The sequence below is a fragment of the Heteronotia binoei genome, chromosome 21 (assembly GCF_032191835.1).
Source record: "Heteronotia binoei isolate CCM8104 ecotype False Entrance Well chromosome 21, APGP_CSIRO_Hbin_v1, whole genome shotgun sequence".
NCBI classification, from domain to species: domain Eukaryota; kingdom Metazoa; phylum Chordata; class Lepidosauria; order Squamata; family Gekkonidae; genus Heteronotia; species Heteronotia binoei.
The window spans coordinates 40,283,235-40,299,379 of record NC_083243.1 but is presented as its reverse complement, the minus strand read 5'-3'; the positions used below and the strand labels follow the sequence as shown (position 1 = coordinate 40,299,379).

The following is a 16,145-nucleotide window of genomic DNA, read 5'->3' as shown; positions in this document are numbered from 1 at the left end:
GTCTGAAGTGGGGAGAGGAAGGGAAAGTAGATTGTAATCTGCTCTGAGACTCCAAGTGAAAGGTGGGGTATGTGGAACATCACTAATCAAAGCTCAGGCAGAAAGTTGGCTTATGCTTCTACTGCTTCTAAGCATGCTGCTTTTAAAAAAGCACAGAACCTTCCCATGTCAATATTTTGCCCAAATTCCATACTGGCTCCTAGTTTTTTTTGAGCGTGGGAATAATCTAGACATTTTCAGCCTGTTATGTCAGCAATGGAAGCAGATTTTTTTTAACAAGAATTTAATATTTCAGCTCTTTTCTCATGATTAGACTTAAGTTAGCCCTTTTTATTGAGGGTTGCAACCTTTTCTTGATTGTTTGATCAGTTAAAATGGTTTTAATCATCTAAAGAAGCTGCTTGATTAATCTGGGGGCACACTTCTGGAAATTGTTAGTCATATTTAATGCAAAATGTAGGTGGCAGGCTTAGAAAAGCTATTTGCCCTTCTTTCATAAAGAAATGCATCTCAACAAGGTGCTTGCTAAACATCACGCATGCACTTCAGCTAAAAAGGGTGATTTTTTTATTCAGAGGTATTTTATTCCTATGCAAATTAGTATAGGTTTGATTAGTCAGATGATATTTTGAAATGACTAAAACTTGACAACTCCATTTTAAAACATACAGGCCAGATACAATCTGTGTATCTAAATACTAAATAAATAAATGCTATCATTTATTTATTGGCCAGTCATAAGGTACATTTTTGACCAGTTATAAGGTACATTTTTAGCTGTGAACAAAATAAATTGTTACCTTGTAAAATTCCCATGGACCAAATGCAGGTCACTGAGGTTTCTATGCCCTTTGAGAAAGAAGCAAGTATTTAGAGCACTGATTTATCAGAGTGGGTTTTTAAACTATGCTTTCAGGAAAAGACAAAAATGAAAAGTAAGGAAAACAAATGGGAGCCCACAAGGACTTGAGGGAGGCATCTCATTCTCTCCCCCTCACACACTATTTCCTTCTTCCCTTTCCTGAAAGTCCCTGTAGCCTCTCCCTTTCTCCTGCTTCCTTCTCATAAGAACAAAAGAGAAGTCATGTTGTATCAGGCCAATGGCCCATCCAGTTCAACACTCTGTGTCACACAGTGACCAAAAAACCAGGTGCCATCAGGAGGTCCATCAGTGGGACTAGGACACTAGAAGGTCTCCCACTGTCATCCCCCCCAAACACCAAGAATACAGGACATCTCTGCCCCAGACAGAGTTCCATCAATACACTGTGGCTAATAGCCACTGATGGACCTCTGCTCCATATGTTTATCCAATCCCCTCTTGAAGCTGTCTATGCTTGTAGCCGCCACCTCCTGTGGCAGTAAATTCCATGTGTTTATCACCCTTTGGGTGAAGAAGTACTTCCTTTTATCCGTTCTAACCTGACTGCTCTGCAATTTCATTGAGTGTCCACAAGTTCTTGTGTTGTGAGAAAGGAGAAAAGTACGTCTTTCTCTACCTTCTCTGTCCCATTCATAATCTTGTAAACCTCTATCATGTCACTCCTAAGTAAGTCGGCATTTCTCCCCTTCCCATCCAACAGACAACCTACATTTATCTGCCCCTTTGTCTCCAGTTTCCCTCTCCCCCCCACCAGCAGCCTCTATGTAGGAAACTGTGGTCCTGTTGTATGGTGCTGGCCACTGGGCCGGGCCCATTTGAACTGCCAAGTACTTGTGGGAGGACACCTTAGTTTTCCTGCAGCTCCCTTCCCACATTATTTCCTGTTTCCCTCCTTGTGTCAACTCTTATATCCTCTCCCGTTTCCCTTCCTCATTCTCACCTTCTTAGCCATTCACCAGCCTAAGTGTTATATGCCTCCCATCTTCAGCTACATTATTTATTTATTTATTTCATTTATACTCCACCTTTCTCCAAAAAGGGGGGGGGGGCAAAGCAACTTACATTATTCTCCTCTCATCCTTTTTTCGCCTCACAGCAATCCTGTGAGCTAGTTTGGGCTGAAAGTATGTGACTACCCCGGGCCCATAGCCAGAAAATTTTAGGTGGGGGCCCTGGGAATAAAATTTCAGGTGGAGGGGCCTGCTGCTCTCACAGCCCCGCTCTTTCTGCGGCTACTGCTCTGGCGGCCCCGATCTCCCCCCCCCCTGGCGGCCCCCTCCACGGCACCTCCCCCTTCCACCCACCCACCCACCTGTTGAAACGCTGGCTCCTGGGACTCTTTCAAGGCCTCCTTCCCCCCAGTCAGCTTATCAGTAGGAAAAGCAGCGCTAAGCCACTAAAAAAGCGCCCGCTGCTGCCTCCTCCCCACTTTCTCCTGGATCGGCACTTTTCCTGCCAGTCAGCTGATCGGTGCGGGGGGGGGCCCTTAAAAGAGTCCTAGGAGCCAGTGCTTCAGTGGGAGGGAGGGGGACTGGAGGCGCTGCAAAGAGGGAGGGGGCCGCAAGAGCAGTGGGGAGAGCCGGGCCACCAGGAGGGGCCATACAGGCGGAAGGGGTTTTTTGGTGGAGCAGCCAGGCCTCCCCAGCCCCCCCCCCCCATGGCTACAGGCCTGGACTGCCCCCAAATCACCCAGTGAGCTTCCACAGCAAGATGGGGATTCAAACCTGAGTCTCAGGTTTGGAAGCACTAACTTCTGAACTACACTGTTTATAGGGTGGCTGCTGTTGAATATAGCAAGCAGCCAGGCCTAGTTGAGTCATGCAGATCAGTGGTATCAAGTTACCCAATGACTGCTGTCAGGCCTGGTCCTGATGAGTCTGCTCTCAAAGGCCAAAACGGCCCTAGAAATCACCCTGCCTGATTTTTACTCACAGAAATCAAGCCTTGGAATGGTAGCCTAGGAATAGCCACTGAGGGGAATCCTTTTGTTAAAGCTACTTTCACTCCTTTTATGATTTGAGGGTCTTTTAAAAACCCCTAATGTATTTTTATTTTCGATTTCAGATTTTTCTGCAAACTTGGGTATACTTCAGATTTGTAGAAAGATCTGTTGTGTCCATTAATAGCTCCAATAAGCAGATTTTAGTATCCTCAGATGTGGCCAATTAGTGTACAGATGAGAAAGAGATGAATTCTGTGGAACAAGTGAATGAAAAGTTACGGTACTAGATCAGATGAGAGATGAATGTTTAAAAGAAAAACATAGCCTCCTTTAGCTCATCTTGAAATGTGTTTTATTTGTGTCTCATATGTAAAGGCCACTTGTTTGGGTTCATAGTAGGATGCAGTGTTTGGTGGTTTCTCAAAAACACTGGCCACTGTAGAAAACGGGATGCTGGACTAGATGGGAACCAAGGTCATAGTTTGCCTTGGGTATCAGAAAACCTTGACTTGATCCTGGATCAAGTGTGCTAAGTAAATTTGGACTTGTGGGTCACCATATTGAAGAGGTTAGGAACCTTTGCCCTAAGCAACAGGAACAGTTTTTCAGGGGAACATGAACTGCAGTAGGAAGTGGGATCTTGAGGAACCTTTGCCCATCCATGACTCTTGGATTGCAGCCTTTAAGACACCATCAGCCAATGTGCCTCTGCAGCAGAAATGCCTCTAGAGCAGGGGTGGCCAAACTTGCCTACATAAGAGCTGCATAGAATAAACAGATGTTTGAGAGAAGGAAGGAAGGCAAAAAGATGGAGGGAGAGGTGGAAAGCATTCTCCCAAGGTGCCAGCTGGCTTGGCTTGGGAGGAGTGATTTAAAGAGAGAAATGGCTTCTCCAAGCTGGCCAACGGGGCAGTGGGAGCTTCAAGAACCACACAATGCATGTGAAAGAGCCACAGTTTGGCCATCCTTGCTCTAGAGGGACTGGCCAAATTGAACAAGATAAAGAATTATAAATGTATGAAAATTGCTTGATGAGATTTGTTAAACTGCTGACTAAGCTATGACCACAACCAGAGAGCACAAAACAGAATTGTTCAGAATTATTTATAAAAGACAGGGTTACCTCATAAAAGGTTGATCCCACAAAATGCATTGTTTTTCTGCTTTTGTAATAGCCTGTTCTGCAGTATTTAACATGTTGTGTTTTGATACTTACGCCGCATTCAGATAACAGCTCTGTTTCAGATTTTTGCAGTCCTCCTTGTCCTATTACATTGCTTATTAGATTTATTGTCCTGTTGATTGCATTGATTTACATTGCGTAATCTGCCTTGAGTCTCCGTGAGAAAGGTGAACTTTAAAGAACATAAATTAAAGCACTAGAACAGTGCAGAGCGATTGATGTGGCAAAATCTGTCTCTGCTATTTATCTGTTTTCGGATTAAAGGAAGCAAAAAAATTGCTTGAATGTAACGCCATGTCTGTCTGCATTTTGTCACAGGGTCTGAATACTGGCTATTTCCAGGTGAAGAAAAACCTGTTTTCTGATGAGCCAGCATTATTGTTTCCTGTGCCTTATGATCTGCCCCCAGAGAAGTATGACAGTGAAGGTAAGGTGTCTCTCAAATGCAGAAAATAAATTAGATAGATAAATGTCATACAGTTTGAAAACACAGCCAAGTTCCAATAGCTACAGACTCAGATAATAACTACTACTAGAATTGTCTAGCAGACCACATCTTAGAGAACTAGGTTCTCCACAGTATAAACAGCACCAGTGCTTTCTAAGGCCAGTGTAGCTGCTGTTCAGATCAGCATGGCATATTGTCCACTGAATTGGTCTCTTAGACAAAAGCCCATGTTCAGTTCCAACTCAAGCTATGAAGCTTCAGGCAAAATAAACTCTGCACATCTTATGTCACTTATGTTGTTGCTTCTGGCTGTAGGGCTGACTGGCTAACAGGGTCCTCCGAGTGTCTCTGGAAAAGGCCGGCACAAAAATGTAGCAAATATCAGATTTCAGATCTTAAGGAGGCCACTTCTGTAATCTGACGGCCAATATACTAGCTCCTGTGCCTTCTAGTAGCGATCCAATGTGCTTTCAGCAGGATAATACAGAGAGCAAAACAATATCTGTAGAAACAAACAATAACATTGTAAGAGAGAGCCACTCCCACAGCATCCCAATCAAGGTGTGTCAGTGTCTGAGGTGCTAACCTATGCCACATATTTTGTTCTCACACACAGGGCTTTTTTTGAGCAGAAATGTAGTTCCGACTGGCTTGGTGTCAGGAGGTGTGGTCTAATATGCAGATGAGTTCCTGCTCACACACAATGCAGAAACATGCTCCCAGGAAAAGTCAACACTTCTCACAACCCAGTAGTTAGGAGGATTTCATGTAGAGCCCAGAACCTTCTCAGCAGAAGGGTTTGGATGCCACTGGAGCGTGAAATTGTTTTTCATGGAGGTATTGTTAATACTGCGCACATCACATTTGTATTGGTGATTCAGGTCATAAGAAGAAGCACGGCTGTAAGAATTGCTTTAAGGGAGACATCAGCAATGCCACATACTGGCAGGGGGCCTCCCACTGGTAGCTGCTGCAGTAGCCCTTCATGCCATTGGCCTTAGAACATTCTTGTCTCTGTGCATCTTTGGAGATGGCCTGTAAAGAGGCAGGAGAATAACTCGGGTGGTGCCAAACTTTGAGGGACCCTTAGCAAGTTGCCTCCTGGTGACCCACCAGTGCATCCCCTCTCATGCATCCCCTCTCAAGCATGTGGGTACAACTGCTTTTAGATACCTGTAGGTGGTGAAATTTCCTATTAAGTGACAAAGGGTTGTCAAGCCAGTATAACATCCTTGAACTGCAGACATGGAGTTCTGTGGACATCGTACTGGCTTGACAACCCTTTGTCACTCAACAGCAAGTCTCTGTGGACATGAAGGTGAATGCTGCTTGTTCCTCGGTGTGATCAAGGGGAAGGAATGGGGCTGTCCATAAAGTATTACTCCTTTAGGGCTTTTCCACTCCAGCAAGCCTTCCCTCTTGCATATCTGGATGGGATACCTTGTTCTAGCAGTCCCAGTTTCAGCAGCTGGCTATGCTAAACTTTCCATTTAGTGATGGAATTGGTAAAAGGGCATTTTGCACAAAGTCCCCCATAGGGCTTTATAACTTTTGAGATATGAGAGCAGAGTAATGAAACTCCTTGCTTTGTGAGTTGTTTCCTTGCTGAGGTCATTGTGCCTGGTGATACTGGTGATACTTTCACTGGTGATACTTTCACTTATGCTACTCCTTTTGCAATCAGAATACCCCAACTGCGCTATGGTTCAGACTCCCTCCACTCTGCAACTTTGCCCAGCTCCGCCCCCGCCCCCCCCCCCTTGTTCTGGCAGAGTGTAACTGGAGTTAGGGATTTGGGGAGTAGCCTTGCCCTGGTAGCCCAACACTGGTGTGATTTTTATTTATGGTATGGCTTTGTGCTCTTATCAGCATAAAGAGGGTTAGTGGAAAAGCTGTCCTTCCTGTTGAGCATACAAGAAGAGCAGGATGGTGCTGTAAATCTCCTTTGCAGCAGTTGTCCTGTTTATCCATGTGCTCTGCTAAGTAAATGTTGGGATACTTGATGCAAACTGCTCAGATGTGAAGATGGATAAGTGTCAGGTTCTGTGTAGCTCTCATCAACTCAGCCTCTGTAATTTGAATCACATAAGGACTTCATTGAAAAGATACATGTTTCACAGCAAGACATTTCTTGTTAGAACTGACCTCATAGGGTAGGGCCAGAATCTTATACGCTAGATATGGCAGTTAATCCCATTACCAACTCAAGGCACACAAAAGGGGTGGCAAAGTATTTGAATTATTCCCCCACATTGTCACTCTTTTCTTTGAAAATGAAACTCCGGAAAAAGAAAAAGAAAAAAATGAAACTCCATGTTGTTGTTTTCCAGTGGTTCAGATAAACATCTGTATCTCAAGGCCAAGAGAAAAAGAGAGGCTTTGGCTTGCTGCACACCATTATAAGATTATATGGGTTAAATGATGAGCATAGCAGAGCATAGCTGATCAGCAAATACATTATAGAAAATAAAATTTGAAAGACATATATCCAGTATCAGAAATCAGCACTGGAAATAGGCTGACATAAAATCATTGGAAATAACCTTTTCTTGACAATAAGCCATCTTCATGTCCTAGTGGTGAGAGGAAGTGTTTAGCAACTGGTTGCTTTTCTTTTTCTCTTTTGGTAGTGAAAAACTTTGTAAATCTGCATGTTCAGAAATTGATTTGTCATGGTTTTGTCTGTTTAAAACACAGCAAATTGCTACATTTTCAGGAGAAGTAATTTTTGACTTCCTATTACGTGCATTTTTGTGCTGTGCATAATAGTCAAATGTTTCATTGGCCCTTGTGAAGCAGATTAATATCCTTAAGTATGAAACGATATCGCAATTTTGTTAGTGACTGTAGCAATTTGACAGAGGATGCAGGAAAAGGAAAACCATTGTTCTGTTCCCTTTTCTTTCATTATTCACATGGTAATTCTGATAGTAGCTGGGCTTTCAAAGGCTGGTACATGTTAGCAAGAAAAATCCCAGAATATTTCTGAGAAGATTCTTTACTAGGAAAACCTTTTGATTCTGGCTCTACCCCTTCTTTATCTCCTCTCCCTCCTTTCTTCTTGTCTAAAACATAGAATCATCTTTTGGCTACTTGACTTGTGTCTGACAAAAACCTGAAGTACAGTATATTTATATGTGTACTTTATAGCCTGCCTTTCTTGTTGAGACTCAAGTTGGGTTACAGAATAAAGAAACAGGGCTGTCCTATAGCATAAGACACCTAGTGAATGATGCAAGTGGGCTGGATTACAGAATTAGTAGATAAACTACTTAGACAAGGTAGAGTGGAATCAGACAGGTATAAGACAATGCAGTAAAACCACAATGATACCTAGAACGGTCTGTAGTGCTGTGGACTACAGTCTGTTCTTTTATAAAGTTGACCTTCTGGACTGTTGCAGTTTTATAAAAATGCCTTCCCAGACATTTGAGAACACAGTATTTCTAGTATCAGCTTTGCTTTTGAAAGTCTTTGAGGGAAGGCATCAGGAAAGTATCCGCAGGTTGTTGCTTACATTGAGTAGCATGACATATCCATGTAGCTCCATCAGTGTGCCTCACAAGGAGTAGTATTGGTACTGGGGAAGGGGATTGATCTGGTGACCAAGTTGTGTATATTTTGTTTGGAACTTGGGACTTTCTGCATGCTGATTAGATGCTCTTCCACTGAGCCACAGCCCCTCCCACTACAGGCATTGAGTCACAGTGTATATGCATAACAGATTTTAGGGTAATAAGCCCAGAGATTTTCTAGTATTGCTGTTCTGTTGAGTGTATCTTCCAGCAAGTTTCCATCTTGTACCAAAAGGAAACAGAGGCTGCACTGGAAATCTGCACTAAAATTCACATCACAAAGTTGTTGATAAATCACAGAAGATTACTACATGCTGTGCAGAATTTTTTTTTTAAAGAGGGCTCTGCTAGCAGGCTTGCAATCTAAAGTGGAAGGATTGTAGTCAGTTTAAAACCAATTTTATTATTTTCACAACATATTGAAAGACATTTATCAAATATGAATTTCAGAATACTAATCAATACATTACAAAGTTTCCACCTCTCCTCAGCCCTCTGTTTCTTGACCTCCGCCAGTGCTTAATACAATTAAAAAGAAAAAAAGGTAAAATTCACTCTTATAGAATCTTCTCTTTCTATTTACCTTAATATAAAATAAACCAAGACTATATATTGATTATTATTAACATTAACCCTGTATTTATCTCATAGTCTGACTTCTACTAAGTTATATATCAGATCGGAAATCCATGTTACCATTTTATCTTCCCCTTAAAAGTTCAAGTAATATTGTCAAAAACCACTAAGTGTCTCTTGATTTTCCATTGCTTTTCAACATATTTTTGAAATTTCTTCCAATCATCCTTAAATTTTTCTGAATTGCAGTCTTTTAAGATTCTAGTAATTTTATCCATTTCACTCCAGTGTAACACTTTTAAGATCCAGTCCCATTTCTCTGGCATTTTATCTTGCTTCCACATTTGCGCATATAATGTCCTTGTAGCTGAAAGCAAATACCACAACAATGTTCTATCTTGCTTCGGAAAACTTTCCATTTGTAATCCCACCAGAAAGATATCTGGTGCTCTCTTGATGTCATAACCCAAGATTTTAGAAATCTCTTGTTGAATCATTTGCCAAAAATTTTTTGCTTTATCGCAAGTCCACCACATATGGTAGAAAGAACCAAAGTAAACCTCCTCAAAATTCTTCAAGCATGTCTTAGACCTGAGCCACTTGTTGGGAAGGGCGGGATAGAAGTCATAAAATAAATAAATAAAATAAACAGTTCCCTTTCTGGAAAAAGTAGGCAGCAGGCGTTGGGGTCGCCTTTTATGCCCAAAACAAAGGGTCTGGTCCGCTCCTCTTGAAAGAAGCGTATCAGCTCTCCATTTTTCCAACCCCGGAAGTCCCTGGAAGGATTGTAGTTGTCCATGTGCTACCAAGTCCTCTTCCCTGGTGGCTCAATGGACAAAGCTTTCCCATGCCCCTTACTCCCTCACTTTACCAGTATGGGATTTCTGAGTCCCTTAACTAGAACGGATAGGCAGTGCAGTGCTGCAGGTTGGAGAATGGAGCTTGGCTAAGAGAAGCCCAGGCTCCTTAAATCCCTGCTGACCTGTATGAAGTCAGTGGATGGCCTTGGGGTGGAACAGCCTGGCCTCCTTCACAGGGATGTTGGAAAGATGGGCAGGGGAACAGAAATACACTAAAGAAATAAATCTGTCAAGGCACTAGTACAAGGATACATCTGTATTTACGGTAATGTGGATTGCAGGCATTTCCCCAACCAAAGGGGCCAAACGGCTCTTTTATATGTGTGTCCAAAGTCAAGACAGACTGAGGCAGGAGAAGCTGGAACAGTTAAGCCAGAACACTAACCAGAGTCATGTAGCTGAGAGTTCAGACCAAGAATCGTACATGGTTGAGTCAAGCAGTAGTCCAGAGGGAGGCAGGGTTAGAGTCAGTCCAAGAAGAGTGGTCAAACAGGTCCAAGGGTCAAGAGTTGCAAGTGGTAGCAGGGTCTGGCATCCCTTCTGCTGTTCCCTCTTTTATGCTAGGCTCACAGCTGAGTCCTGTTGAGCCCATGAGTGAAAAAAGGGGAACACAGTAGTGAAAAGCCTAAGAAATAACTACGAAGAAACCGTGTTCAATATTATCAAAGATTTCAGGTTTTCACGGCTGGCATCATCATTAGGGTTTGTAGAATCTTTCGGGCTCAAGTGCCGTGTTCTACTGGAGAAAGTTTTTCTTCCAGATGTTTCGTTCTCAGCTGCGGAGAACATTCTCAGTGGCGTTGCAGCCGGAGCAGGCGCTCTGACCTTCTTGGCTGCTGTGCATTGTGTTCAATATTGCTACAAAATCATGCAAAAAATATTTTTACAATATCAACAACGCATAACAAACCAGTAACAAGTATCAAAAGTCCAAAAGGCTGTTATAAACAATGTCCATGCAATGTGGCAGAAAATCCTCCTCCAGGTATTTTGCTGGTAATATTTCCAAATAGATATAATCTGATGTATAGAAGCCTCCTGAGATATACAACATGATTTCAGGATGTCTTGGTGAGTTTCAGAGCATAGCCCTTCGTCAGGCAGTCTTATTCCACTTAAGGATAATTCTATTGGTCTAATTATTCACACTCATACAAGAAAATTTTCCTTTTTGGGGTCCCGATGAATACATTCTTGCAGCCATGCAGCTTCACAAAATCCAAGTTCGGGTAGCGTCCCTCTCTATTTGGGAATATAGAGGGTGAAGTAGAGACTGGGTAATAAGGTAATGGAGATTTTTGGCGGGGGGAGGGGGAAGATTTGCTAATAAAAAAATCAGGAAGAATTTCATTCTTCTGTTTCAGTTTTGCAAATAAGATATTTTTCTGGGGCAAACAAGATCCAAGGCAGACTCTGGTTGTGTAGAAAAAAAGATTAGCAAAAAAAAATTCATTCTGTTAGAAACCAGAACCCTCTTGTTTGCCAAAGCCTTCCCCTCAGATTTTTGTATGGTTATTATTTTAAAATTTGTGGGGGTTTTACCAGCATGTCGGAGCTGACTTACGGCAAACCCATAGAGTTTTCATGGCAAGAGACAAACAGAGGTGCTTTGCCATATATAGCCTGCCTCTATGTAATGACCCTCATATTTCTTGGAGATCTCCCATCCTAAAATTAACCAAGGCAGACCCTGCTTAGCTTGGTGTAGTGGTTAAGAGTGGTGGACTGTAATCTGAAGAGCCAGGTTTGATTCCCCATGCTTTCACATGCAGCCAACTGGGTAACCTTGGGTCTGTCACAGTTCTCTCAGAGCGCTCTCAGCCCCACCTGCCTCACAAGGTGTCTGCTGTGGGGAGAGGAAAGGAAGGAGTTTGTAAGCTGCTATGAGACTCCAAGTGAAGGGTGGGGTATAAAGCCAACTCTTCTTCCTCCTTGATCTGGCAAGATTGGGTTAGCCTGGGATAATCAGTTCAGAGCAGTTTTAAGGAATGGGTTTATTAAAACAGAATGTGGCTGGAAGACTTTGGAAGTAATGTCAACCCAATAGCAAAGAGTGAATACAGTTTGAAAAATGATAGAATACTGTCACCATTGTTACATTTTTGTAGGATGAGCAAGCTACTAGCTACATATTTTTTTCTACCTCAGGAATTGGAATGTAATGTACTTTGAATACAATGTACATCATGCCACCCCCACTGCTGTCCTGTTTGTTCCCCCCACCCCCTGACTTTTCATTTGATTTTACTGAGATTCACAATTATATCAGTTTTGAGTAAGAAAAGGCTTAGCAATAATACTAGCCATTCTTTGACCACAGCCCTTTGTTTTATTAATAGAGAAAAAGATTGATATGCATTATTCACCTCTACCTTTCTGCCTACGCTGATTCTGCTGTAGAATTGTAAAGGGAGTTCACAAAGGGAGATGTTTTCTTGCTTTATTTGCTGCGAGAAGTGGGCCAGTTCCTAGCCAAGGCTGAAGTAGCTTTGTGCAAGGTTACAGAGAACACTGCATGCTGCAGGGTCAGCACTTCCTATATCCATTTTTCTGTATCAAAGCTGTGCTTTATACTAAGGCAATCCCTTGTGCTCCTGTGGAAGTAAAAGAAAAGAAAGGATGGTGACTGAATGACAAGAGCCCTGTCTTGAGATAAGCTGTCATGGTCATGTTCAACTCCGTCTCCTCTCACATCAGGTTGCTGTTGAATCCTGTTACTGCCACTGTTTTCCGCAAGAGCCCCCCTCCCCAGCACATTCTCCTAGGCTTTTTGCTCCCCACCCAGCATATTTTTCTTTTATCGGTGCTTGTTTAATTCTCTTCTTCCTCTGAGGAGGTCAGGAAGGTAACGGTAACTTTTCCCCCTCCTCCACACACAGCACAGCAATACTGTAAGATAGGCTGGGTTGAAGTGGGAATATGAACCCCCGTCTCTGACTCTCTCATTGCAGGGCTATGTTTTGAGTTAAGCATTTTATCTGTCTCTGTTGGGTCTGCCCTTGCTTCATTTGTGTCTTCTTTGGAACATTGTGAACAAAAACCATCTTCGAGAGTAGAAAATTTCACTGCCTGGTGAGAGAGAGGTCTAGTATGTCATGCTTTCTGTGTGCCGTTTCATGCCAAGCCTTCGTTCCAAAATAATGGCATGCCTTCTGTGCCCGGCTTTATGAAATTTACCCCAATCTCTGGACCTCCAACATGTGAGGTGTACAAACATCGAGTTTGATTTCCCACTCCTTCACTTGCAGCTGCTGGAATAGCCTTGGGTCAGCATAGCTCTTGCAAAGTTGTTCTTAAAAGGGCAGCTTCTGGAAGAGTTCTCTCAGCCCCACCTACCTCACAGGGTGTTTGTTGTGGGGAAAGAAGATAAAGATTGCAAACCACTCTGAGACTCTGATTCAGAGAAAACGGCAGGATATAAATCTGTTCTTACCAGGGTAGACCAGGCTCGCCCAGTCTCATCAGATCTCAGAAGCTAAGCAGGGTAAGTCGTGCTCAGTATTTGGATGAGAGACCACCAAGGAATAACAGTGTTGCCACAAAGAGACAGGCAAAGGCACACTGTCTCTGAATGTCTCTTGCCCTGAAAACCCTATGGGGCCATTATAAGTTGGCAGTGATTTCACAGAAAAAACCCCCAAAACTATAGATCTCATAGAAGGGTCTTCTGGGGCCAAGTGCTGCTCCTGCAATGGGTGGATTTGGTAGGTGATTCTTAGGTAGCACACTGAAGATGTTTGTCCAGGATTGTTTTCTACTGTCATAGGCAGTAGAGAGTTTCCAGAGTTAGAGCTGAGTTTCTGGGTATTCCAGCAAATTGTGGAAGGGTGATAGGAATATCTGGATTGAGCATATGTAACATCTTGTATAACAGGGGTGTTGAACTCATTTGCTAGGATGGCCAGATCTGACATGGATGGGGCTGAGCCATACTTGTCCTAAAATATAATGCCAGATAGCATTGGCAATGCAATTTTTAAGTCAATGAACATATATATTCTTCATTAATGTTTTGTATTGAGATGAAAATTTTTGTAATGGCTGTTATTGATAGGAGAAAACGCACAACGATATAATAATAATAATAATACATTTTATTTATATCCCGCCCTCCCCGCCGAAGTAGGCTCAGGGCTGCTCACAACATGTAAATTTTATATACAATAAACATTCATACAATTCAATAAATAATACATTGAATAAAACCATCATTTAAAACCAACATTAACATTTATGGTGCTACATCTATGATGCTACATGTATGGTGCTACATATTTTTGAATCTTTCACAAATTGTATTTATCCTTTAGTAATTATAGTCGCGAGCTATGTCATAGCTTCTGTTGCAGTTCTGTTGTCGTAGTTTCTTCCTTGCACATTGTTTCTGGGTAGCAGACCCCCCTTCCCAATAAGTTAAAGGTCAGTTAGTAGGGAAAATGGAAAATACAAATTGTGAAACAAATGTCTAACTTGTTCAGAAGTCTAATTCCATGTCGGTCAGCTCCTTCCCTACTGGCGGTACATTCAGCCCTGAGCTTCTTTTCTTTCTATTGCAGATTGTCCATGGATTTCATATACATGAAAATATGCGGTTTCCTGAATGAAAAGCTCCGGTTTCCTCTGAAACTGATACTGACCCCACTAACTACCCTGCAGAGAGCGTGGTTTTAATAATACAGATTTGTACACAGGTTAATTCAGTTTCTTTCTTTCTTTCTTTCTTTCTTTCTTTCTTTCTTTCTTTCTTTCTTTCTTTCTTTCTTTCTTTCTTTCTTTCTTTCTTTCTTTCTTATTGATTGAAAGCCTTTTGGGAAAACAGTATCAGCTACACAACTACTTCAAAATGCAGTGCTTTTAAAACTGTTTCATAAACTTGAAAAGATCCAAATGAGTATGTCAGGAGGCTTTCTTCTTAAATGAGCACAAATATATTCAATGTGTTTCCTGGAATTACTAGCCCTGATGAACAGAAATTTGTATACAATTTGTAATAAAGTGAATAAAAGTACTTTGTCATTGAAATATGAACTTGGGGGGTTGAATTGCATTCTCATTGCCCTCCCTGCCATAAATGGTGATGCTCATTACATAATGCTTTTTAGCAGAGTCATTGCATTCCATACTGTCATTGCATTTTGTTCTTCCTGTATACTAATTCTCCAAGGCTAAAATTCTGTCAGAAGCATACAGTGTAGGTAAGATGATTGGTTGCTATGGAAGTAATCTAAGGTACACATTCTGTTGCTTGTAAAAAGTAAGGAACCAGGAACTTGTTGCTTTCAAGTAAGGCTCCAGTCGACAGAAACCACCCATTGGTGGCTGTCATGGCTGCAATCTTGGATTTAACTTGCATTTTTTTTAAAGCATAGGGAAGAGGTGCAAGATCATGCTTTGGTAGCATAACAGCTGTATGTTTATTAAAGGCCAACAGTTGATTAGTTTTGCTAATACAATAGCAGTTTCTATTTTATTGTAGACTAGCTGCACATGTGTTGTCCCTTTCTTTCAGATCAATAGATAGGTGAGCTAATTAATAGAAAAAAATAAAAGTTGACCTGGCACATGGAGATATATAATGCACCTATAGAGAAACTGTCCAGTTGTAGGGTCTATAAAATTCACTGCATGAAGTGTTCATTATGTCCTGGCAATACAAATGCTTAAACACATTAAAAATGCATTAAGTTCGTGTTTTGGTGATACGTCTAAATAAGGGCAACCCCTAATTCTTTTTTTTTTAATGACTTCTATTGAAGTGCTGTGACTTCTGAGTAAGAATTATGCTCTTAGGCTAACAGATGTATATTGTAGCAATCACTTTGCCTTCTGTTCTCATTGTTGATTTTCCTATTTGATAACTAGTCACTGTAAAAGTTATAGCTAGTATGTAGAAATGATTTAATATATAACATAAAATATCCAAGCAGTAATGAGGAAATCAATAGTATAGTTGCAAAATAGATTAGTTATGAAATCTGAATTTCAAAATGTTTCAAGGAAATATAGAAAATGGCTTTAAAACTATAGCCCATTGTCAAACTATTTTTTTAAATAGATCTGGAGCAGGAAACCAGCCAAAGAAGAAATGGAGCCTTTGAATGACAAAGATATAAAGAGCTTACGAAAGGAAGATGGGGAGATGGTAGAGAAGCTTAATGAGTTTTTTGCTTCTGTGTTCATTGTGGAAAGTGTGTGTACCTTTGCCCCAGCCACTATTTTCAGGAAGGGAATCTGAAATATTGAGCCCAGTCGAGATGATCAGAGATGAAGTTCTACACCTACTGGGGAAATTAAAAAGTGGTAAGTCTCTGGGTCCTGATAACATACACCCAAGAGTTCTTAAGGAACTCAAATGTGAGACTGTTAATCTACAAACCCATATGCATAATCTATCACAAAACTCAGCCGCTATGCCAGAACACTGTAGAGTAGCAAATATTACACCCATTTAAAAAAAAGGATTCTGAGAAGAAGACTGGATTTATACCCCACCCTTCTCTCTGAATCAGAGTCTCAGAGCAGCTTACATTCTCCTTTATCTTCACAACAGACACCCTGTGAGATAGGTGGGGCTGAGAAAGCTCTCACAGAAGCTGCCCTTTCAAGGACAGCTCTGTGAGATCTATTGCTGACCCAAGGCCATTCCAACAGCTGCAAGTGGAGGAGTGGGGAATCAAA

The 16,145-nt window shown here is 41.7% G+C and overlaps 1 protein-coding gene across 5 annotated transcripts in view; it reads left to right on the top strand.

The window, feature by feature from the left end:
* TDP1 (tyrosyl-DNA phosphodiesterase 1) overlaps positions 1 to 14,495 on the top strand; it is an 84,685-nt gene extending 70,190 nt beyond the window's left edge. For all 5 annotated transcript variants that reach the window (XM_060261565.1, XM_060261561.1, XM_060261560.1 and 2 more), the window contains 2 exons: positions 4,327 to 4,435; positions 14,024 to 14,495. In XM_060261565.1, the coding sequence (XP_060117548.1) occupies positions 4,327 to 4,435; positions 14,024 to 14,049 (135 nt within the window). In that variant the 3' untranslated portion in view covers positions 14,050 to 14,495. The remainder of the gene's footprint in view (positions 1 to 4,326; positions 4,436 to 14,023) is intronic.
* Positions 14,496 to 16,145: the final 1,650 nt, after the last annotated feature.